This window comes from Nannobrachium achirus (assembly GCF_963921795.1).
Source record: "Nannobrachium achirus genome assembly, chromosome: 12".
Taxonomy (NCBI): domain Eukaryota; kingdom Metazoa; phylum Chordata; class Actinopteri; order Myctophiformes; family Myctophidae; genus Nannobrachium; species Nannobrachium achirus.
The window spans coordinates 38428223-38452654 of record NC_137832.1 but is presented as its reverse complement, the minus strand read 5'-3'; the positions used below and the strand labels follow the sequence as shown (position 1 = coordinate 38452654).

At 43.6% G+C, this 24432-nt stretch overlaps 1 protein-coding gene across 1 annotated transcript in view; it reads right to left on the bottom strand.

Moving 5' to 3' along the window:
- Window positions 1-457: 457 nt before the first annotated feature.
- The window catches only part of grid2 (glutamate receptor, ionotropic, delta 2), a gene marked incomplete at both ends in the record, with an annotated part of 824583 nt that continues 800608 nt past the window's right edge, over window positions 458-24432 (bottom strand). Inside the window, 2 exons of the mRNA XM_080739349.1 lie at window positions 458-931; window positions 12290-12530. Of these exons, the coding sequence (XP_080595475.1) occupies window positions 458-931; window positions 12290-12530 (715 nt within the window). The remainder of the gene's footprint in view (window positions 932-12289; window positions 12531-24432) is intronic.

Sequence of the window (24432 nt, the reverse complement as noted above, 5' to 3'; positions counted from 1 at the left end):
TGTCCATTACATGAAGCAGTCCTCAGATGGCATAAAACGAAAAAAAGAAAAGAAAAAAAGAAAAAGAAAAACCGATCCCACTTCACGCATACCCCAAAATAATCCCTCAAACAACTACAAGAACAACAACAATAAAGCAAAGACTCAATTCAACACCCCTCCCCATAACGTCCCTTCCAATGTCTCCAGCTGGTTTGCAGGAGGACAAGCACCACCCAAAGTGGACCTCCACCTCCTCCATCACACATAGAAGCAACCGCCCCTTGAACGACCCTGACAGAACCCAGAAAAAGAAAAGACTCCTATGTACATCGATCTTTATCTTGGGATTTTTTTTTCTCTTCGCAGTAGTGTGTTTGTTTTATCACCCCGTGACTCCATCCGACCACCCTTCCACCGCCTCCATCTCCATCCTCCTACTCCTTCTTCCGAACCAACCGCCTCCATGGCCAAGTCTCTATATGGAGGTGCCCCTATCCGGGTCATTGCCGTATCCGAAGTTGGGTCCCGGCCCCGTGGGCTGATAGGGGATGGAGGACATGGTCTCCCCTGGATTGCGGAAGAAGCCGCCGTTGGGGGCCCTCTGCCTGAAAGGGCCCACCCCTCCAGTCCGGTGGTGGTCCTGGAGCATGCCGCCTCCCCCCCCGCCAACGCCGCCGCCGAATCCGGCAGCGAAGCCGGCGGCGGCCTTGGCGGAGAGGCTCCGGCTGAGGGTCTGGATTTGCTCAGGAATGAAGGTGGTGGTGGTGATGTGGGTGTTGCGGAAGTCGCTGATCTGCTCCAGCGCTTGGCGGGCGGCGGGCAGGGCGTCCATGTCGAGGGGCGTCAGATCGATGGAAGAGGTGGAGAACTGCTTGTGGGGGCTTTCGTCCTCGGTGCACAGGCTGTTAACCCGCCGGTGTAGGTGCTCCAAGTCGATCTCCTTATCGTCCTGAAGGTAGGAGGGGGAGGGGTAAAATGATAGGAGAGAGAGAAAAGGACAGAGTTGGGGGGCGGAAGGATGACAGAAGGGATAGAAGGAAGCCAGGGAAGGAATGGAAGGAGGTAAAGAACAAGAAGTGGAAGAGGAAGGAGGGGAAATGAGAAGAAGATTGAGTATGGGGATGAACGGAGTTTGACGGAAGGAGGAAGGAGGGAAGGAAGGCATGGTGGAAGCAGAGGATACAAATGGTTGAAGAATAAGGAGGATGAGGAGTCAGTGGAACAGATATGATGGAAGAAGGGTGGGGAGGAGGCATTAAGACAAAGGAGTGAGGGTAGTCCAGGTAGTAGAAGGGCCATGACGGGACAAACGAGCAAAGAGAAGAGCACGTGCAGGGAGTAAATACAGGACAGGACAGGACATGAGGGGTGGAGGAGAGGAGGGCATGTTATCCATCCAGCAGGTAAAGAGCCAGAGTAGTAAAAGAAAAAAAGAAAAAGAAAGAAGGTGAGAGCAGAGAGAGCAAAGGGAAAGAAGGATGAGGCCATTATACATGCCAACACAAACATTAGACGGGATGAAAGAACAAAACAATCAATAACACGGAACAGTTAAGAGACAAGAGTTAGCGGGGCGATGCAGCAGGAACGGTGAGCGGCAGGGCGAGGAGGAGTGAAACGTAACACGTGGGAATAGATGAAGCGATGTTTCCATGGGAGAGTTTGGGAGTGGCAGAGAGAGTGGGACAGAGGGAGAGAAGAAGGGAAAGAGAGGGAGGGATACAGAAGCACACTCTGAGCTGCAAGTGAGGATATCGAAAGAGAAATATATATACACACACACATACACACACACATTTCTACGAGGTGTATTATGGGAGTGTAGTTCATCTGGAATACGCACACGCTGCCATGTCACATACAGTATGCTGTGATTCCAGTGTGTGTGTGTTTTAATTAAAACAAGCATTACTATTATCATTCTCTATGGCACTACATGCAACTTATATATGTGTGTGTGCGCGCGGTGTGTGTCTGTGTGTGTGTGTGTGTATATATATATATACAGCTCAAACGTACATCTACTGCTGTAACCATATATAAATATCTTATGCATGCTTCAAAGGGCATTGCTATGACCCATTATACCAAAAAATTCACATTGAGATGAACATCTCTTTTTCAAGTGAACTTGCTTTGGCCATATCAAAAGTATAAATAAAGCAACTGTGGCTCATTGTCATATTGGTATAAAATAGGTTGCAAGATAGCTCACAAAAGTTCACAATATTGCTACTTAATTTTAAAAGAGCAACAGTTTCTTATTTACAAGCAACTAAACCAAAAACATCTCTTAAATCCTACCTTAACTTATACTGTAACTTAACTTGACCTAACTTTAACTTAACTTACTTAACTTAACTTAACTTATCTTATCTTATCTTAACTTACTTAACTTAACTTAACTTATACAAACATTATAAAACGTACAGATATGTCATCATCAATATATAGAAACTGCTCACATAGATACTGCTCACATAGAAACGGCTTTGGAGGTTTTTACAGATGGTAATACTTTATAATGAGAAGTGTCTCATGCCTGTACTCTATAGGTCTGGGGCACTGCGAAGGTGCAGTTTGCAATTCATGGTTGTAGGATGAGTTGTGAGAAACGGTTGTAGGCAAAAACACACACATGCATGTACTGATGTGCACACGTACACACACACACACACACGCGCGCTTCCATGGCAGTGTGCTTCCTGAGTTTTTGAAGTAGGTAGGTTTTGTTTAGCTGGGGTTGGGGCTGGGTGTTGGTCTGGGGTATCACTGGGAACAGACTGGAGGAAGGGACATGTGGGTTCGGTTGGATCATCCCATTGTGGTGCATATTCTTTTAGGTAGGGGAGACAAACACAGGTTTTTGTGGGAGCTTAATCACGTTGTGTTATTCAGCCACACAGACAGATTTACTGACCATGTTCGTTGGGTCTGGGACGGGGCTGGAGGAGGGGGCTCTGACTGTACCCCCCATGTATGCAGTTCAGGTGCGAGGGGGGCCACCTGCAGTGCGGTACCCCCGTTTTTTCCAAAAGAAGTGACGACAGGAAGTCGACGAGGGGTCGTTCTTGGTGGTGACATTATAAATACACATGGTGGGGAGTACAGAGACGTGGAAAAGGGAGGTATTCCCACAGAAAAGGGGTAAGGCATGAAAAGAAACGACAGGGAGGCCTGCAGGCCGCTGGGAATGTGTTGTGTGGGGAGTTACGAGGGAAGACGACAAACTAAGGAAAGGATAGAGTAAAAGTCTTTGTGATAAGCGGAAGGAGGATCAGATGTGACTACAACTTTATGACGGGATGGTGTAGGCTAAAGCCTATATGAGCCATACGTTTGTATGCCAACATATAAATTAGGCGTGAATGGCATTACAGCTCTACAGTGTATTAAGGCCTTGTTTTACTCTCTTATCACTCATCAGTTGAAAACTCACAAACGATCATGAACGATGAGCCTACATCAAGCATTACTCAGATCCCATTTTCCTCAACTCACTAAAAAGAAAAACTACCACCTTGTCTTGTCGGCATGCATTGGCAGCTGGCACTCAGTACTATCGCTCTGATCGTTATTCAACCATCCTGTCAACTGCTTGTAATGTTGATGTACTAGGAACAGAAGGTTTGCTTGATGGCTATGGTTGTTATACTCAGGTTGCACAAAATGTACTTGCAAACATTAATGCTTTGAGAAACTGAGCTAAGGTAACATAAAACGTTCCTTGGAATGTTCTTGTTCTTCGCCATAGTATCAACTTTGAAATGTAAATTTTAAGCTAAATATGAGCAGATATTCTCTTGCAAGCATCTAACCACAGATATGACTCTGCGTAGCATGCAGCACCAGGCCTGAGATGACTAGCTCCTGCAGAGACTGCATTCTCAAAGTGCTGTGCTCTGTGCTGTTTGCTTCAAGATGGAAGGACTACTCCCTCCAGTGGCATAAAGATATCACTGCAAACATTGTAAACTGACAGCATGTCAAGTAATATAAAAAAGGTAAATGTGCTTTCAACATGCAGCATTTTAAACACCCAAAGTTCCATTCATTTTATCAGTCTGATTGCTGAACTTTGATTTTTGCTCCCTTTATCATGAAAGCAGCAGTACCAGCGGTAACATGGCTCATCTATTGATCTCCTATTGTATGAATAACCTTGGGGTGGGTGGAGAGGTGGTGAAGGTGCTCATTCTCATTTTCGGGGTGAGCTCGGAGGGATTGGCTGGTTCGAAGGAGTGCTGCACGATCAGGGCGCAGGGGATGTCGCAGCACGAGGGGGGCTGGTAACGGCTGGCCGCGGGAATGGAGGCATGGCCATGGCCGATGTTGGCCATCTGGTTCAGGCCTGGGCCACCCAGGGAATGGGGATGCTGACTGGCACCATGTGGGCACGAATCGGTGGCTTGCCTGGCAGACGGTTCGTCTGCCTGTGTCTAGTTGTGTTTGAGTTTTGCAAAAGTGAATGTGCACGCATGTGTGTGTGTGTGTGTGTGTGTGTGTGTGTGTGTGTGTGTGTGTGTGTGTGTGTGTGTGTGTGTGTGTGTGTGCGTGTGCGTGTGTGTGTGTGTGTGTGTGTGTGCGTGTGTGTAAGTAAGTAAGAAAGAAAGACAGTGAGAGAAAATGTGCAAGAGAGAGGGGGCGAGCGTGACAGAGAGAGAGAGAGAGAGAGAGAGAGAGAGAGAGAGAGAGAGAGAGAGAGAGAGAGAGAGAGAGAGAGAGAGAGAGAGATGGAGTGGATATAAATTCATCATATATAGATAAGTGTGTGTGTTGTTGTGTGCATGAGTGAGGTTTGATTTTAAAAAAGGAGAGAAAAAAAAAGAAACGTACGGCCAGGCAAACACAACACAGAGACACAAACAGCAGACAGGCAGAGAAGAAGGATGAGACGGACAAGAACAGGCAGGATGGAGTGGATGGGAGGGTGGAGGAGGAAGAGAAGTTGGGTGGAGAGACAGACAGGTGGGGGTTGAACAAGAAGAAACACATAGCAGTCAGTCAGCAGCACACACAGATAAGCAGGTTTGTCTGTGTTGCCGCGTCTTCAGAGAGACAGAAGCACAGTCATTATATACCTGGAAAGGGTAGACGTTTAAATGGCATTTTCTATTGCTCTTTCTCTCCCCCACGCCCGCTACACCCCTCAACACAGAGTACTTATCTACAAAACAAAGCAAAAAGGCAACATGAGAGCTTTACGCCACAGTGACAGAGAATATCTCACAGAGTTAGAATGGGTGTGCCAGGCAATCCTAGCTAAACCGATAACGCTACACAAAATGCTTGTACATTTTAGGGGTACCGAGGCATATTAACTTTATACACAAGGAAATGCCTGCTTCACTCATTCTAAATCCATATGGATTATATGAAATATCAGACACGGTCAAAACCAGAGATGCTCGACTGTGGAAAGAGTTCTGTCAATGACAGAGGGGTAGTTCACTTTGTTTGGGTTATTCCTTGAGGATGTTTGCTGACAGATGGTACAACAGTCATTTATGGAATTAGGACTTTTAACAATGCTATTCATTCCAATGACAGAACCCTTTCATGCACGTCTCTGGTAGAACAAATACAGGCTAGAAAAGTAAAGCATTGTGGCTGTTCTGTTGTACAAGTGGGCCTCAGACACTCATTTGGAAACAGTACTTGTTCCTCTCAAGTTACAAAACCAAAAAAAGATGTTATCAGAAATTTGGAACTGCTCCCAAATCAGTGTTTCAGGGCCCATTTCAGCTCTTAACAGACACATGTAACACCAGACACATACCCAGATACCTCCCAACCAGATGCAAACCAAATAGTTCAGATGAAGGAAACACTGACTCCCACATTAGAGGAAAATATGTGTCAGAATGATATCACTTTTATAGTAATGTATTCAGGACATAAGACGCACGCACGCCACGCACGCCACGCACGCACGCACGCACGCACGCACGCACACACACAGCGTATAATGAATAACGCCTCTTATTGAAAATGTGAAAGATCAAAGCATCCCCAAACAGCAGAGGCAAACTGAGGGAGGATGGTTAACAAATTATCCTTGTAGGGGACTCGTAAGAGGAACAACAAGGGGACTTTTATGTAAATGTGTACGAAAGCCAAACTATAACCCTTCAGCAAATAGTTCACAAAGCAGGCTCAGGGATAACAATGCGCAGCATTTCACAACAAGCAACACATAACAACAACACAGACACAGACACTGGCAGCAAGCCACAGTCAAAGCCGTTAACAGAGAAGCATTAGGAAGGACACACACAATGTATGTACAGATATGTTCAATGTATGACTTTGTTTCAGCACGTATAGAAAAGACAGAGACACAAACACAGTTTAGTAGGAATGTGGGTTTGAATAGATTAGTGGGTTGAGATGTACTGTACATGTATACAAAGGGTGTGTACACATACAGTATGTGTTTGTGCATGGATTTTGGCAACAATTTTGTCAGTGTTTACAAATGTAGAAGCTCGGTGATCTGATCATAAAGCAACTTGATTCTTAACCACTTTACCCCTGGCGTGCCTATTTTGAACTTCAGAAATATTTTGGAAGAGAACCGATCTACAGGCCCACAACGTGTCGCATCGCAACAAGTTTTTAGCTTATAGATCAGTTATTTTCAGAAGATTTACAAATAGGACTTAATCTTAGCCACGTGGGAGAAGGGAAACATGAGGTGAAATCCACCAGAGCATACAGTATGAACAAGGCAAAATAAACGGAAGTAGGTCTTACAATAATGGGTTTAATGACATGGCATATTTAACACAAAGCCGGAACATCATTGACACAAGCCTGGAATGACTGATCATGATAAAGCTACATGACTCAAAAGAACAAAAAAGAAAAGAAAAAGAGATGATGTGTGTGCATGCATGCATGCATGTAATGTGTATGTTCCTCTTTTCTGTTTATTCAATCTGTGATATTTGGTCAGTATTCCATTATCTTTAGGTTGTGATATTTATTTATCACAACCCAAAGGTAAATAAAGGTAATAAATCTACAAAAAGGTGTTATGAATCATTAGGCTAAAGGGTCTCAGTAACACTGCACTGGTTGCAGCATAGGCCGGAGAACAACAATGTCACCTGTGCCCACACGTTAAGAACAGCCCAGTAGGGGTTCCTCTTTAATGTGTCACTGATAGTCACTGTGACATCAGAAGAAAGGCTTAGGATTCTTTTATTTCACAGCTGGAGATCAGCTATTCCTGTATTCCAGAGGACCCAATTATTGTGAAATGGACTCAACTTCTTTATGTTGGATAACAGGGATGTTCTCCTCTGCCATGAGGGCCTATTGCACAGCGAGAACTGAGGTGTTTTCCCCGGTTGATGAAGCATGTCTGATTTTTACAATTATTTTAAAGTTACAGAACCCTGCTCGACTGTCAATTTGTATTATGATTGGTCAGAGCATTAAATATGGATTAAATATGGAGATACAAAGTGTCTGCCCAATGTCGACAATATGGTATACCTATGTTTTAGTATGGATATGGTCTGTGGATACTATAGGAGCTGAGCTAGAACTGGGAAGCTGTTGGTAGCTAACATGGTCTATTGGCAGGGTGAAGGATAAAAGTCAGGGGTCAACTATCAAAAACAAACATGGTTCACTGAGCCAACTTCACCATGGTAGCACTGAAGGGACATTTCACTGAACTCCATGTTCACCATGGTAGCAGTAGGGGTATTTGATTTCACTGATAATTCACTTCACCCATAGTTTACTCCTAGGTTTAAGCCAATGAATTCCACATATAGGCCTTTGCTATGATATGCTTGGTTGTAGTGAATTTTGCTTTAGCTAGAACGTTCTTATTTTGGGAACTACAACTTTCTAATACAATTTTGGACCTACATTAATAGGGATAATGATCAGGGGCATCATCTCTGATTGCATACAATTTCAAATTCAGCAAGTCTCAATACCCCAAATCGCACAAAACATATAAAATAAATATAATATAAATATAAATGTGTTTATTAAATCAAACAGTTAATATAATGCTGTTCACGTACAATATAAAACTCTGGTTAACGTGTAATATGTATAATGCAACTTACACTACATAGTATAAGTATAATAAGAGTTCAAGGTACCAAATTTGCATGCATATGAATTGCATACCATAATGCATGACAGTTTTCCCAAATCAATAGGAGTGAAAATGCCATTGATTGCCTGATGCCCTGATAAGCAGAGACCTTGAACAATCTACATAGAGAATCAATGACCATCACCTCTAATTCCCCGCTGTCCCTCCCGGCCAGTCACCACTGGAACACAACTACTGTGCTCAGTCAGGGTCTGGTGCTTCTAGCAGCTAATGAAGATGGCAGGGGTCCAGAGTATGTGTGCGCATGTGTGTGTGTGTGTGTGTGTGTGTGTGTGTGTGTGTGTGTGTGTGCGCGTGTGTGTGTGTGTGTGTGATGGTGGTGGTGTGGTGTGATGTGGCGTTGGGGAGGGTCAGTTCTGAACTATGCTGTGTTGAACATGGCTCATGGTTCGGACGGAGGTCTGGTTCTTTTGTAGCTGTTCACTGACAGACATGCCCACTGGCCTGAACGACAGATGAAAGCTGGACGCTGAGCAGGGGGCTGACGGCAGGGGGGGTGGCATGTGTGAGTGTGCATGTCTGTCTGGCTGTTTATTCCAAGCCTCTGTGTGTGCACGAGTGTGACTACAATATTCGAGGGTGAGCCTATGATTATCAAGCAGCAGTGAGACAAATGCCATTGTTGTGATCAAAAGCAGTTTTTTACTTAACTGAGGGAGGGAAAAAGGAAACCTGCTGGGATGCCCATGTTATGTATAGGACACCTGCAGTGCTGCTATGGATAAAGTAGTACAAACTAAAGGAGTCAATAATGTTCTACACACGTACCTCTGGTGGGTGGTTTAAAGAAGGACTGTTCACAAGTTTAGGTTCCAAGATGATTCTCATTTAGAAGTCACACTGACTGCGGGGTCGAATAAACAGAGCTCAAAAGATGAATGGCACTTTGCTGGATCAGCATTAAATGAAAACAATGAATGATCTTAGTGTTAAAGGTGATTAATTTACTCGGGTCACATCACATTTGTGGAGCAAGACAATCCGATATTGTTAAACACAGGCAGCCATTTTCAGCCGAGTAAAGATATTACAGGACGGATCAGTAGCTGCGCCAATAATGAATGAAGCCCAATGATTCAAAGTAGTTTGAACACTGACTACCAAATGAGTGTTGTATTACAGTGATGTTATTCAAATGTAGCCTGATTCCCAGAAAGCTATCATGGGCACGGACAGAGACACCCTCACCATCTTGTCTGATTCACTGGAATGGAATTTTAAACCTGCTGGCCATTGCAAATTAATGGGCCAGGACAAAGTATTCTTTTTCCTTTCTTGCAGTGGGAGACATTTGGAGATATTCACTGATGCGGAACCAACTGTTATAGGTTAGTAAGTAACTTACCTCACACATCTGAATGCAAAAATATGTTCAGTTGTTTCTCAGAGTTTTCAGATCCTCAAAATGAACCACATTTTAACCAAGTCATTAACCATTGAAATACTATGTATCTACAATGTTGCCCAGGTTATGCCAGGGGTCTCTATTTGACCCCTTCTCTGTTTTTAAAAGATATTTATTGCATAGAAGTAATGAAGAGTGACAGGAAACAGGGACAGAGAGAGACAGGGAATGACACGCAGCAAAGGCCGGGATTTGAACCTGCGACGCGCTGTCAGGCTGCGTTAGAGCCTATAGTGGTATGCGTCTTAACAACCAGTCTACACCAAATCTGATCGCCAAAAATAGCTGATCAACAAGCTCACAATCTGTTGTGTTGCAATCCATTGTGAGCTTGTAGATCTACCATTTTCGCTAAATGTTAACCTATTTTCGCAGAACGTTTGCCTATTATAACATGCCCAGAGTAGGGATGCTAGGGTTCATATGGTTAATGCTTATTTTAAAGTTCCTTGTGTTTGTTAGTAGTCTACTAATACAGCATAATTTGTTATAAAGAATTGAAAGAAAATTGAATGCTAGGTTAAGATAACATTTTATACTATAACTATTAACCCCAGGTTATCTCAGCCCTCCTTTAAAAGAAAAGAATAATAACAACATATTCGGGGGAAAAACAATTGCCTGAAACTAAGTAATTTATCTAATTGCAAAACAAAACAAATTTATTTTCTGGTGAAATTAGCCAATTAATGCATCAGTCTGATTTGAAGATATTCATTTTCCACATAATTACATTCATTTGTGGCATGTGTTGCATTGCATACAAGATGTGCTTTGATTTGCCTCAATTTCATTTAAATTTATAAAGCTACTTAGTCAATGTTTGGTTTCAAAGGATAAAAAGGGTGATGAGTTTGTTAACCACATGGACCCTAGCGTCCCTATTCTGGGCATAGCAGAATACACAAACATTCAGGAGAAAATAGCTGATCTACATGCTCACAGTCACAATGTGTGTTGTGTTGTGAGCTTGAAAATCGTCAGTGAGAGATTAGGTGTAGAACAAAAAAAGACGTAGAGACCACTGTGGGACCCTGGCCAACATGTACAGGCAGGATTTATGTTGTAAATGACAACCCTACCTGCAGATTGCCTGACTGGACTTGTCAAAATGTATATATTAATATCAGTGTCACTCATTGTCAAGGACAGGGATTGTTGCTACGCTCCAAGTCCTTTGGGTTATGTAGCTGAACAATGGATTCATTAAGGTCACAGTTATTTGCTGTTACTTGGAGACCTGATTAGAAAATAAAGGCTAGAATGCACATATCTCCAAGGTCACAGTGTTGGTCCACATGGACTCACTAAAGCATATCCACACACATCTACAGTATCTAGAGAGTGCTGTATTTAACCACTTAAAACTCCATAACCTACATCAATTTTGTTGACCAGGGCCCCCCACTGTCCCCAGGGGTCAATTCCGTGTCCCCTCCTTTTTTCATTTGACACCAATCATCGAAAATAGCCTATCTACAAGCTCGCAATGTGTCTCAAATGTATTATTTTCACAGAACATTTGCCTAGGATTCATGTGGTTAACAGAGTCCGTCATTAGAACAATACCTCATGCTCAAGCAGGTTATTGTCCAGTGGGCTTCTTTCCACTACCCATGGGGCAACTACAATGAGATTGTCCATCATGAGCTGTGGGTACTGGGTATGGAGTTTGGCATTTCTTTAATAAAAGCAATCTAAACACTGTAAAGAGTCGATAGAGGTAATATGGAAGTGAGAATATGGTGCAGTCGTTCACAGAACAGAAATTGATATTATGGCCTCCGTTCTGCTTCACCATCCTGTGTGTGCACTGTGCACGTGCGTATGTGTGTGTGGTGTGTATGTGTGTAGATTACGTGTGTTACTATACTTCTGAGGGCCAAAGTCTCCACAAGTCTAGAAGAATTTGAGAAATAGACATTGTACAGACAATTTAACAGGTCCTCACAAGAGAAATTGTTATTTTATGTTAACATTTTCTATGGGGAGTTAGGCCTACAATTAGGAAAAGATTCAGGTTGCGGTTAGGGATGATGTTATGCTGAAACTTTACTTAGCCACATGAACCCTATATAGCTGTTCTGGGGCGAACATTCAAACCCCATCCATGTGAATTTGGTCAATGAAATCACACGAGGTCCCCAAAAGTCCCGTTAGCGAATTGAGAAAAATGGTTAAAGGCTGTTAGTGATGAAGACAGTTACATCTGTTATGATCCACACAGTTTTTGCTCATACTATTATTAACATATGATTATTATCATCATCATTATTATTATTATATAATCATAATGTGGCAAATGTAATCCCAGGAAGAGACCTCTGGATTGTAAGGCTTTGTTTATTCACATCCAGACATGGCAGACAATAACCGCCTATAGTCTATAGACTCTGGGTGCACCAGTCCTCACAGCCCATCCCTGCACATCTGGTCACAAGGTGTGAAAGCCAAACCCTTACACAGTCAGTTCCTCCGTTCCCATCTCTTATCAAACTGTAATTTCATTTTCTCGATCACTCATCCCATTCCATACCTTCCTCTCTGCCGCCCACTTAAAGATTCATACCAAAAACAGTTGTAGATCTGCTATTTTCGGCGCACATCCACGTGCCTCCTACAACCTTCTCTAAGAATACCCAAGACCCATTTCCACTGTACTTACCTCCACCATCACCCTACACCCATCATCCATTACCTCTCCACCGTCCCTTCCTGCACCCTCCTTCCATCCACCCCTCCGCCCAGCCCCATACCTCCTTGGAAGGGACTCTGGAGCCCTTCCTCCGTGTCCACCAGCTCTCCACCATGGCGATGAGGCAGGAGAGCACCACGCCGGCCGCCAGCACGCAGAAGACCCCGGCGAAGCTGTGGATGTCCAGGGCGCTGCCTCGCTGTCGCGCCTGGACCGAGCTGTACAGGTCACAGGGGCTGTCTCTGGGCCACCACTTCAGCTTGAGGACGTCCATGTCTCCGTTCTGCTGGAGCTCCAGGATTCTGCGCACACACGCACGCATGAACGCACGCACGCACGCACACGCACACGCACACGCACACGCACACACACACACACACACACACACACACACACACACACACACACACACATACGTCAAGTCATCACGTGTCCTGTTATACCGTCGGTCGTGTTCTACTGTGCAACACACACAAATAGAAATACCTTCAAGTAAACTGCATGCACACTTGCTGCAGTATTTACTGCAGTCGTCATGATTCCCCTCTGCCACACGAGGGCACTGTTGGCTTGCTCGAAAAGCCCTGATTCCCGTCAACTGCATTGGGCTGTCAAACTCATTATGGCCAACATTAATATGTTTTGCAGCGCAGTGCAAGTGCAATGCCATAATGTCATTATGCTGTCTAGCTCTAGCCATATGAATGATGGGATCAGCGAGGATACAGCGCAGTGGTTGATGGGAACCCTCTGTTCACTTTCAGCTTATTATTTAACTGGGTCGTTGTTGGGGTTTGAAGGGAGAGCGAGGGGTGCTCACGCAGACAGGCTGGCGTATAGAGGCTCTGATGGCTTTGGGCTTAGAATTTAACTGAGACACTTTAGCCTGGGGGTGGGAGGAGGTGGGGCAGCAGAAGGAAAGACAAAGAGAGAAAGAACAACTGTGCATGCTCATGCCCGTAAAGCCACACGGGAACGCATCCATAGACTTGCAGCATCGCACGCACGCACGCACGCACGCATGCACGCACGCACGCACGCACGCACGCACGCACGCATCCACGCACTCCAGCATATTAAACACGGAAAATAAAGACGAAATTACGAATAAACAAACAACCATAATCAGAAGTGTACATATTCCCAAGCACGTGTAAATAGGAACACAATTTCTGTGTACTCAGAAATTTACATTTACAATCATCACTTGAAATTTCCTAAGGGGCAAACACTTTCTGCAATTTCTTGAATGACTCCCACAAAAAATAATCATGTCCATCTGTCTTCATTTTATAAAGGCCTGCAGATAACAAAACAAAGCACACAATATAAATAAAAAACATGAGTGACAACAACACCATTAAACAAACATAATTAACTTTATAGAGAAAAAAAGGAGAAAAACAATGTCACATTTCAATGTAAATCAACTAAGACACAGCACGTCTAGATGGAATGGCTGATGTGTCCCGTGGATCTAAGTAAAATAGAATACAATATAATAGATTCTAATGAAATAGAGTCCAACAGAATGTAATGAAATAGTTGTGAAAGACCAGATGAGAGGAGATCATAGAATAGAAAAGAAGGAAAGGTAGAAGAGAAGGAAAGAGAGCAGAGCAGAGCAGAGCAGAGCAGAGCAGAGCAGAGCAGAGCAGAGCAGAGAAGAGAAGAGAAGAGAAGAGAAGAGAAGAGAAGAGAAGAGACAGCTATCACATAAGATCAGATAAATAATACGAATGGTCCACATGCATGACTGAACCCGACCAAAGAATGAGGGCAACGATTTAGCAAAGAGCTGCTTTTGCACTATAGACCGGTTCAGAATATAAACAAATAGAGGTTCAGGCCCTTACAGTAGATCAGCTATTTTAAAATAGCCTATTTATAAAACAGGTCTTAATGTGTTTTGTTATCTAAATCTGTAAAGCTGTTAAAAATAGATATAATTTCTAAGGTTTTCAAATTGTAGTGGAGTGAAAAGTAAAATATATGTCTCTGAGATGTTGTGTTGATGTTGTGTTAACTTGTGCACCACCGATCCAACCAATGTCTGAGTCATAGTGTTGGGGGTTTTGTACCCATTTTACCCATCTGTCTTGGTTGGAACAGCAGTTCTGTTAGTTTTTACCCCTTTTTCTCCCAATTTAGTTTTATGCCAATTAATCCTCATCACCCATTTTTGTGCCGTCACTGCTGTTTTACCTTACTGGCTCAACTGCCACATGGCACTCCCCTCTATCCTACTCCTCCAGTTCAACTCCCCATCCACCTCCCCCTGCTGACAGGTGCTCCAACCCCTTTCTAAGATAGCTTAGAAAAGATCACCAAGCCTTCACTTTTTGATCGTTTTAGGATTTCTTGTTTATTTAGTCAGTCGTGAGGCCCAGCAGTAGTTTTGGTCTGCAGGCCTTCCTCAGCCAGCGTGAAGGCCTGCACGGAATGTATGATCTGCTGCCTGGCCTTATGACTGACTAACTAAATAAATAAGAAATCCTAAAACTATCAGAGAGAGGTCTGGTGATCTTTAAGATAGATATCTTTATCTTTCTCCAAGTATGGTCCCGGGAATATAGGGCAAACTGACAACAGGTGGTCAGGAGGGTTCAGTTATAGAGTTCTAAGTTCAAATTGTCCTATATTGTCCTATAACTGTTGACTATAGGCAGCAATAGCATAAATGCTAACGATTTTGATGATGGCGTTATTGTTAATGTTATTGCTTTAACTACTCCTCAGCCTATCTGAGAATCCTGCAATCACGTGTCAACTTGTTGACCTCTTACCTTGTGCCTTTTCACACTTTTCTGGAACAGTGTCCAAAAATGTGTTTAGCAAAAATCGGCCTGATGGTGGCGCTAGAAGAGGGCCATGTGAGAAATCAGGGTTGTGATTTGCCATCCAAGGAGTGTGTGTGCAAAGTTTGGCATCGATAAGGCCAACGGTGCCAGAGATAAGTGTAGGGGCAAAAGTGTGACGTGACAGACTTATTATCCTAACATAAGACTCTTTCATCATACTGGTACCCAATTACAGCTAATGGCTGTCACTATGGTATCATTGTTGAACTGGGATTCTAAATGACAAGTCACCTATGGTTTCAACTCTTTAAACAGCTGACCAGATGTTCACAAGGGGTTTCACAAGTCTCCTAGCAACAATAGACTGTTTACACCATCTATAATGACCGCAGCGGCCTAGTGGCACACCCTGGCTATTACTCTGCTTATAAAGACGTTGTACAGTGGTGGCCAATGTCTCTAGGCTGGATCCCCTTGGTAAGACACTGTTATTATTTCTCAAATGTTTCGAAATTAACTGTTGCACTAAAAAAAGATCTAGGTATTAGACTGCAAATTCTTTGTTCTAACTGACAGCAAACCTTTCCAGCAATGCAGGAGCAATAGTTAAATTACATTGCTACATTACAAAATTGACTTGTACATTTGTAATGCAGCATTTCTATTATTTAGACCCCCACGTTGTAGTGCGTTGTAGACGCACGCAAGCACGCATGAGCGTACACGCAAGCAAGCAAGCACGCACGCACGCACACACGCACGCACGCACGCACGCACGCACGCACGCACGCACGCACGCACGCACGCACACAATTTGACAGAGTGCAGAGCATCTATGAAAGATGAATTACACTCAAACTAATGAGAAAGAATAAGATCAATCCCACCAACAGCATTAAAGAATCCAAGCGACATTTTGTCCAAATATTTCATCATTTCTGTCTTGGAAGTCAGCCGAGTTCTAAAGATTTCTTGCCTGAAAAAGGTAGTACACTGTGTAATGATTGCAATTCCTGGCAGGTCTATGTGAGTCTGTACTTGCAAATTGAATGTTTTTAGGTGTCCCCATGTCACAACACTATTTGTGCGGCACGTAACTGACATTTAGCTTTGTTGCAAAGTAATACACAGTGTTTTCCTTTGTTTCCGTCTTGGCATCACAGAACATAATGGGCAAAGAAAATAAAAATGCTCTAAAAGTATCTTCCTGTGACAAAATAACACCTAAAGTGATTACGGTTAACCTTTGAGGGAAAGAAAACAACGCAGCAGAAAAGATAACCATCGTTTGTCTTCTCGCAGTGCAGAAACAAAAGGACAAGATTCTAACTATGATAAATATCATGGCGTTGCAAAAAAATGACCCTCTCTTTCTCTCTCTGATTAGAAAACCTTTCGACTGATTCAAAAAACCTCTCAGGGCAATAGTAACAACAAATATAAGAACAGGGATTAACACAAAAGAAAAGTTCAGATGGCAGAAAATCATAAACTCTGTATGCAACACTGCTGTACAACAAAGTATAAATAAGGCTTTTTACAGACACGCACACACACACACACACACACACACACACACACACACAAACACACACACACACACACACACACACACACACACACACACACACACACACACACACACACACACACACACACACACACACACACACACACACACACAAACACACACACACACAAACACACACACACCCCTCAACAACAGATAACCAGAGGAAAACATATTGGGGATGTGTGATAATGCGGCGCCTTCCTGGAGTGAAAGAGATGTGAAATGCGGTACAGGGTCCTCTCTCTCCCCATGTCCCCTCCATTATACACCCCGTCTGGCAGATAATTTATCACTGGCTCCACTACTAATTGGCCTATCAGTGTCACGCAAAGTCTGACTGCCCAATGGACTCTCACATCAAGCTGAACCATTGAAACATACTCACAGAAGCGCACGTACACACACACACACACACACACACACACACACACACACACACACACACACACACACACACACACACACACACACACACACACACACACACACACACACACACACACACACACACACACACACACACACACTTCACTTCACTTACAGGCACATACCGATGCGTACTTGTCCCTTGAGCCTTGTGACTGAAGGCTGAAAGATCTGCTGGAATATACACTAATAAGTATATCAATTCTGTATTTTCTTTCCTAATAGTTTCACCCAACATGGAAAATAGGGGATCTAAAGCTCACAACGTGCAGCGTTACGACTTGTTGTGAGCTTGTTCTTTTGACCATGTCCAGAGTGGTTCCCCTTCAACCTGTATTGTGAGTATTATTACGAGCTAAACAATGTGGTTGTAGCTGACAGGGTGGTGTGGTGCTGAGGCAGATGAATACAGTATACAGTACTGTATGTTGGACACCTGAGGCAGGTGACAGTATACTATTATAGCTAAGGATGTGACCAGTGCTGGTTCCAGCTCGAATGGGTGCCCAAGGCAAACCCAAGTAAGCCTGCCAGGCTAAACACTTTTGTTGTACAATGCACGACCTTATGTACAATTTCTCAAACATTCAGAATAAAGACCACAGGCTACATACTCCTTAATTAATCCTAAGGCATAATCAGTATAATATAGACATATTTTATTTTAGCCTATAGCAAAGTAATTTCTTTTTGCTGAGCTAAGGACTTACTCAATCCAATCACAGAATCCCAAAGCAAATTTGGTTTGCTTTCATTGAGGTGACATCATAAATGTCACCTCAAAGAAACCAAACCAAATCAATAATGTACTATTTGGGTTGTAATCAACATCACCTGGCTCGACCCTCCTCATCATCTTGTACTTCAGAGTCCAGAGACCATGGCAGGCAGCCTGTAAAATCTTGGCACCCTCTCCAACAAGGTTAATTGAGTCAAACGGTGACATGAAGTGCAAATGAGAACTGAATGTTACAAAAGAAATGCTATTAAAAATGGCCATGGTGCTGAACAGACAGCTCCCTGTGTTAGATACTGTATAGTGACTCTGTCCATGGTGCTGAACGGACAGCTCCCTATTATAAAGCTACTCTTGGCGCGTGTAAGATGTAGTGACTCTGTCCATGGTGAACTGAGCAGCAGACAGCCAGCCCCTTTACCTGGTGCTCTTTTCTTTGCTCAGAAAAACTTCTGCAACCTCTCAAAAGTATTTGGTGAGCCCTCTGGGAAGCTACAGTATGCCTATAACCATTATGGGTTCATTTTGAAACTTATATACTTTGTTGACTGGGGTGCCGCAAGGCCTTACTCTACATTATAACAGTGGGCAACTGCAGGCGACTCTGGGTCGTCCAAAAGATAAAATATCTTCGTGTTTTTGGGCAACGTTTTCCACTATCACCTCATCGCCTGCTATCACCAGTAGTTGCCGGGTCCCATTGACAAATAACGCACAAAATACGTCCCTCTACAACAAATCTCTGCTTAAAATAGATGATCTACAAGCTCACAACACGTTTAGATCAACACAATATCTGCTATTTTCACCAAATGGGTTGGGGGAGAAAAAATGAGTTGGGTGCTTTCTGTCTGCCTTCCATGTAACCTCATTATTGTCTACAGTTCAGGGGAATTCTTACATCATTTTTAAAGGTATAATACCCTATTATCCCAAACCCATTGTAATCTCTATGTGTGCAGTACAGCAATTACATTCACTGCTACTTTGTATAAAAGTTATGATATAAATGTTTATCCACTTATAACTCAGAGAGTGTACAAAAGTTTCCAAACGGACCCGAAGGTCCATTTGGAAACTTTTGAGTTAAATTAACCGTCAGGTTTTATGTGAAGGTAGCAGGTGCATTCCCTCGCCCAATGCTGTTTTCTAGCTGGGCGCTCAGCTTAAGTATTCTAAATGACAAGCTCAATATTCCACAAGGAGAAAAGTGGCACTCCAATTTTAAAGAATGAAGAAGGGAGGCTACCTCCTTTTCACCAATTACTGTGTTTCACCATCTATGTATTCATCATGGGAGTTTACTCTGATGAAGACACAAAGGCCCAAAACATACAGTAAATCATAATGAATTAGGTAATGTGTCTAGATAAATTTCTTTTAAGTAAAAGCACACAAGCAGTCAAGCACCCTAGCCTCTAAATGTCCTCTATCCCAACCTACATCTTTACCTATTTGTAAGTCTCCCCAAAGCAAGTCCCCAAATTCTACAATACTGTAGTTGTGGGGACACTAGGCCATTAACACACACACACACACACACACACACACACACACACACACACACACACACACACACACACACACACACACACACACACACACACACACACACACACACACACACACACACACACACACACACACACACACACACACACACGCTCAAAATCAGACAGACACTCAGACACACACTCAGACAGACAGACAGACAGACAGACAGACAGACAGACAGACAGACAGACAGACAGACAGACAGACAGACAGACCAACACGTGCAGTGTCAAACAGCTGGTATGTTGTGAGACCCATTAACACTGTGTGTGTGCAATGAGTTATCACCTTGGTGCTTTAAGATCATTGACTTTGACTGGGGGGATCTATAATGACTTTAACACTCCCACTGGCTGTTAAGGAAAATGAGCACGGGTGGGTGGGAAGTGTGTGTGCGTGTGTGTGTGTGTGTGTGTGTGTGTGTGTGTGTGTGTGTGTGTGTGTGTGTGTGTGTGTATTGTGCCCCAGCCTCCTGGCCCTCTCCGCAATGGCCATTACTGTGCAGACTCATGTTGCCATGGCAACCCTCCGGAAGCAGCCTTGACAGTGGAATGATCGTGTTATTGGTTGCAGTAAAAGTAAAAGTAGCAATACCACAATGTAGAAATACTCTTGAGTATAAAAAGCCAAAATTCTGCACAATTTCACAATTGGCACTCCTTCACACTCCAATCTGCAATAGACTCTGACTTTCCTTCTTTACACTCTGATGTTAATAATTATACATCACCTTGTTATCTAAACACTACACACAATGTTCAGTTGTTGCACACAACTCTCACATAAAATCTTGATGCATCAACACAAACATTTTCAAATCTCCAAACATTCAGGTCTGGCGAGCGGATCGATGACATTGTCATCTGGGACAATGTGAGCTTCCACCGGGCTGCTCAAGTGCGTGAGTGGTTCCAGGACCACCCACATTTTTCCGTTCTATACCTTCCACATTATTCTCCTTTCCTGAATGAGGAGTTCTTTTCAGCTTGGAGGTGGAAGGTATCAGGCCGTTCTCACTCCCTCTGCTTCACCCCCCAGACGCGAACGGAGAGTCTTAGTGCGCATGCGCCGACACATGTTTACTCGAACATGGATCTATCGTCAGTGGGACGCGAACCACCGCCTCTGTGATCATGAGCCATGCTGCCCTACTGACTGAGCTAGCAATCCTGGCTGACAAAGCCACTTTTTTTTGTGCTTTTATCTTTGACAACGTGGATACTAACTCTAACCCTAACCACAAAGCCGGGTCGCACGGCTCCAGGCCATGGAATAGGCTTGTGGCGACGTCAGTGTTGAGGCCTGTGAGGGCTTCATGCGCCACTCGAGGCGTTTCTTTCAATGCTGCTTGGACAGGGAGAACATCGCCTGTGATGTACTGTAGACGAGGCCCTATGGCCACACATTCTCCAGAGTCATTGTCATTCATATGGCGTGTTCCATTCCTATGATTGTTTTACATTTTGCACTTCAATGTGCTGTAAATGCTTGGTAGTGTGCGGCAAATGCTTAGTTGTGTGTACTCAATGAAAAGTGTTGTCATTTGAAAATATGGCTGTGTCAGCCTGTGTACCAAATTAAAACACCATTTTCATTTTGTGAACAGTTAAAAGGTTTGATGGCAAAGAGTCATCTTGCGAAGGGAGTGACAGGTTTAGCATTTGTGTGAGGTTTACAGTTTTGTGTGTGCAGTTTTTGAGATAGCCGTTATTGTATTGAGAGAGTGTTAACAATGGTGAAAAACTGTAGTAATTCACTTCAGGGTAGTTTTTTTTTACATATTTCTCTCATTAGGCTTTCGCCATGGGCCAATAAGCATGGTTGCGTCTGATGTCCAGAGAAATGCATCGTGGGTGTCTCCAGCATCTGCTGCTACAGTAAATGACAGACTTCAGAGTCTGTTTCCACAGCCATCTCCTTTCTTCACTGTCACAAACACACATCCCCAATCAGAGAGAGAGAGAGAGAGAGAGAGAGAGAGAGAGAGAGAGAGAGAGAGAGAGAGAGTGCGTGGTCACGTATCTGTACATGTGGAGAGAGTTAAGTTAGAGGGAGAAGTGAGCTAGTCAAAGAACGTTAGAAAGCGACGAAATGGGAAGTGAGTGGAAAGAAAGAAAAAAACAGAGCATGTTCCACATGGGTGGATGTCTGACAACATAATAACAAAATGGAGGATGGGAGGAGAGAGGTGTGGAGGAGTAGAGAGGAGTGGTGGAGAAAAAGGAGAGGAAAGGGGGAGAGGAGTAGACGAGAGGGTAGAGGAATAGAGATGGGTCCAGAGGCGAAGCATCTGAGATGATAGGGTGTGTGCGTGTGTGTGCGTGTGTGTGCGTGTGTGTGTGTGTGTGTGTGTGTGTGTGTGTGTGTGTGTGTGTGTGTGTGTGTGTGTGTGTGTGTGTGTGTGTGTGTGTGTGTGTGCATGCATGCGTGTGAATGTGTGTGTGTGACGAGACAGAAAGGTGTTTCGCTAAAATGAGTTCCAGCAGCATTGGCTGTCAGCTCTTTAAATGAGAACAACAGCACTCTGACAGCTTAGTTACTGGCTGCACGCAGAGCTGGTTTTCAGGCAGCCTCATCACTGCCTCACCTGCTGTTATACACTCACTGGCAAAGATGATGGGATACAATGTTCATAGAACAGTGTGACCAAGCAAGCCATTCTAGGAAATACCTGAAGGTGAATAAACTTTTAGGTAGTGTGGTTGCCAGATTCAGCATTCTCGGTGACTTCACCATCATAAAAAATCAGGAAGAAGCAAAAGTATTACGGTCAACATAGCCAATCAGAAAGCAGCATTCTCTGTGACGTCATCATTATATAGAGTAAGTCTGATTTTGATTGGTGTAGTTAGTGTAGTTGAGTTCTATTGGGGAGTCGTGATGTTCTGGCTATCCGGGAAATAAATATGCAAGTGCAACAACACTTGCATCTTCCCAAATCTGCGGTATGAGTAAGAGGCGAGATAGGGGATGAGGCCGACCCGTGATTGATGACATATAGTGTCAATGACCAAAAGGGGGAACCAATAAGAGAGGAGAACTAGAGAAATTGCAATTTGGGAAATTGCGAGTGTGGTTGCCTAAAAAGTTACCTTACTCTTACATCACGTTAAAGTTACTCACTATATATGGTGTTTCCCATTCAAAGTCAATGGGAAAGGTCAGATACCTAAAAGTTACCTTACTATATATGGTGTTTCCCATTCAAAGTCAATGGGAAAAGTCAGATACCTAAAAGTTACTCACTATATATGGAGTTTCCCATTCAAGTCAATGAGACTAAGAGTTGTAAAAACTGCAAAATTCCCCAGAGTAATAATGTGGTTGCCCTGGCAACCACACTAATAAGTACGTGTGGGTATGAATGCCACCCACATCCAGACAGCGCTATTATGGTCGCACTTGTTGTTTTCTTCAGAAAGTGCAGAAGGCACAGGTTGGCACCTCAACAGAGTGCAATCTAGTTTATGTGATGATATGTCAATTTCACCACACTGATGCACTGATTGAAATGGTTTCTGCACTAATTGTCATTGTCAGGAGTGCATGACAACGGTTTGTGTTGTGTGTGACATCAAACCAGAGCTCTAGTCAGCAGCATATATAAGATGTTCTCTTCTATACAAGAACAGTATGTCAAAAAGCCATGGTGAGGTATACCACGGTTATGGAGACAGATATCTAGACAGACAAGTGAATATTATATATAAGGACAAATCCTGCAGCTGAAAAGAAACCATAGACATTGTCATGGTATATTTGTTGTGTAAGGATATCCAAGATAGATATTGTGATCAGGCACAACTGAGACAGTCCGAGTGAGAGAGACAGGGATATAAAGGACGGATCTTCAAACCCTCCTTCCACATCACAGTCCATGGATAGCAGGAGCTCTGACCATGAACCAGCAGCCTCTCAAGCTGACACATCTGTAGTCAGCCAGAAACGAGGAGATGACAAAGACAAACCAAGATCTTACCAAGACTTTAACTCAGCCCGGACAAGTAAAGATAGATCTGATAAGTCATGCAGGAAAGCAAACCACATATGTGAACACTGTGGTAAGAGTTTCCATGAGTTAGGTTCGCTGAACACACACCAGTGTATCCACACTTTTGAAAAACCTTTTGACTGTAAACAGCGTGGCAAGAGTTTCATTCAGTCTACCCACCTGAAGACACACCAGCGTATCGACACCAGAGAAAAAACGTTCCTCTGTAAACAGTGTGAAAAGAGTTTCAGTGACTTAAGTGACGTGAAGAGGCACCAGCGTGTCCACACTGGAGAAAAGCCTTTCCTTTGTGAACAGTGTGGCAAGAGTTTCAGTGACTTAGGTCAGCTGAAGACACACCAGCGTATCCACACTGGAGAAAAACCTTTTGACTGTAAACGGTGTGACAAGAGTTTCAGTCAGTTAGGTAACCTGAAGAGGCACCAGCGTGTCCACACTGGAGAAAAACCTTTCAGCTGTAAATATTGTGACAAGAGTTTCAGTGAGTCACGATACCTGAAGATTCACCAGCGTATCCACACTGGAGAAAAACCTTTCCTTTGTGAACAGTGTGGCAAGAGTTTCAGTGGCTTAGCTCAGCTGAAGACACACCAGCGTATCCACACTGGAGAAAAACCTTTCCTCTGTAAACAGTGTGGTAAGAGCTTCAATCAGTTAACTAATCTGAAGACACACCAGCGTATCCACACTGGAGAAAAACCTTTCAGCTGTAAATATTGTGACAAGAGTTTCAGTAAGTCACAAGACCTGAGGAGGCACCAGCGTATCCATACCGGAGAAAAACCTTTCTACTGTCAACAGTGTGGCAATTGTTTCAGTGACTTAGGTAACCTGAAGAGACACCAGCATCGGGTCCGATGTGGAAACATCTACCCAGGGTGGACTGGGTAGATGTTTCCACTCTAAACAGTGTGGTAAGTGTTCCAGCCAGTTCCATCTCTTGAACAGCCATGAAGAGGCTAAGCTACAATATGAACACATCTGTTTCCTGGTCTGTTTACAGCTTTGTTTTGTGTCTCCTTCTGATCTATTCCTTTTGAAATGATAGATAGAGGAAGTGATGCAATAAAAACACTGGTTCCCGGGGGGACCACCAGCCTTA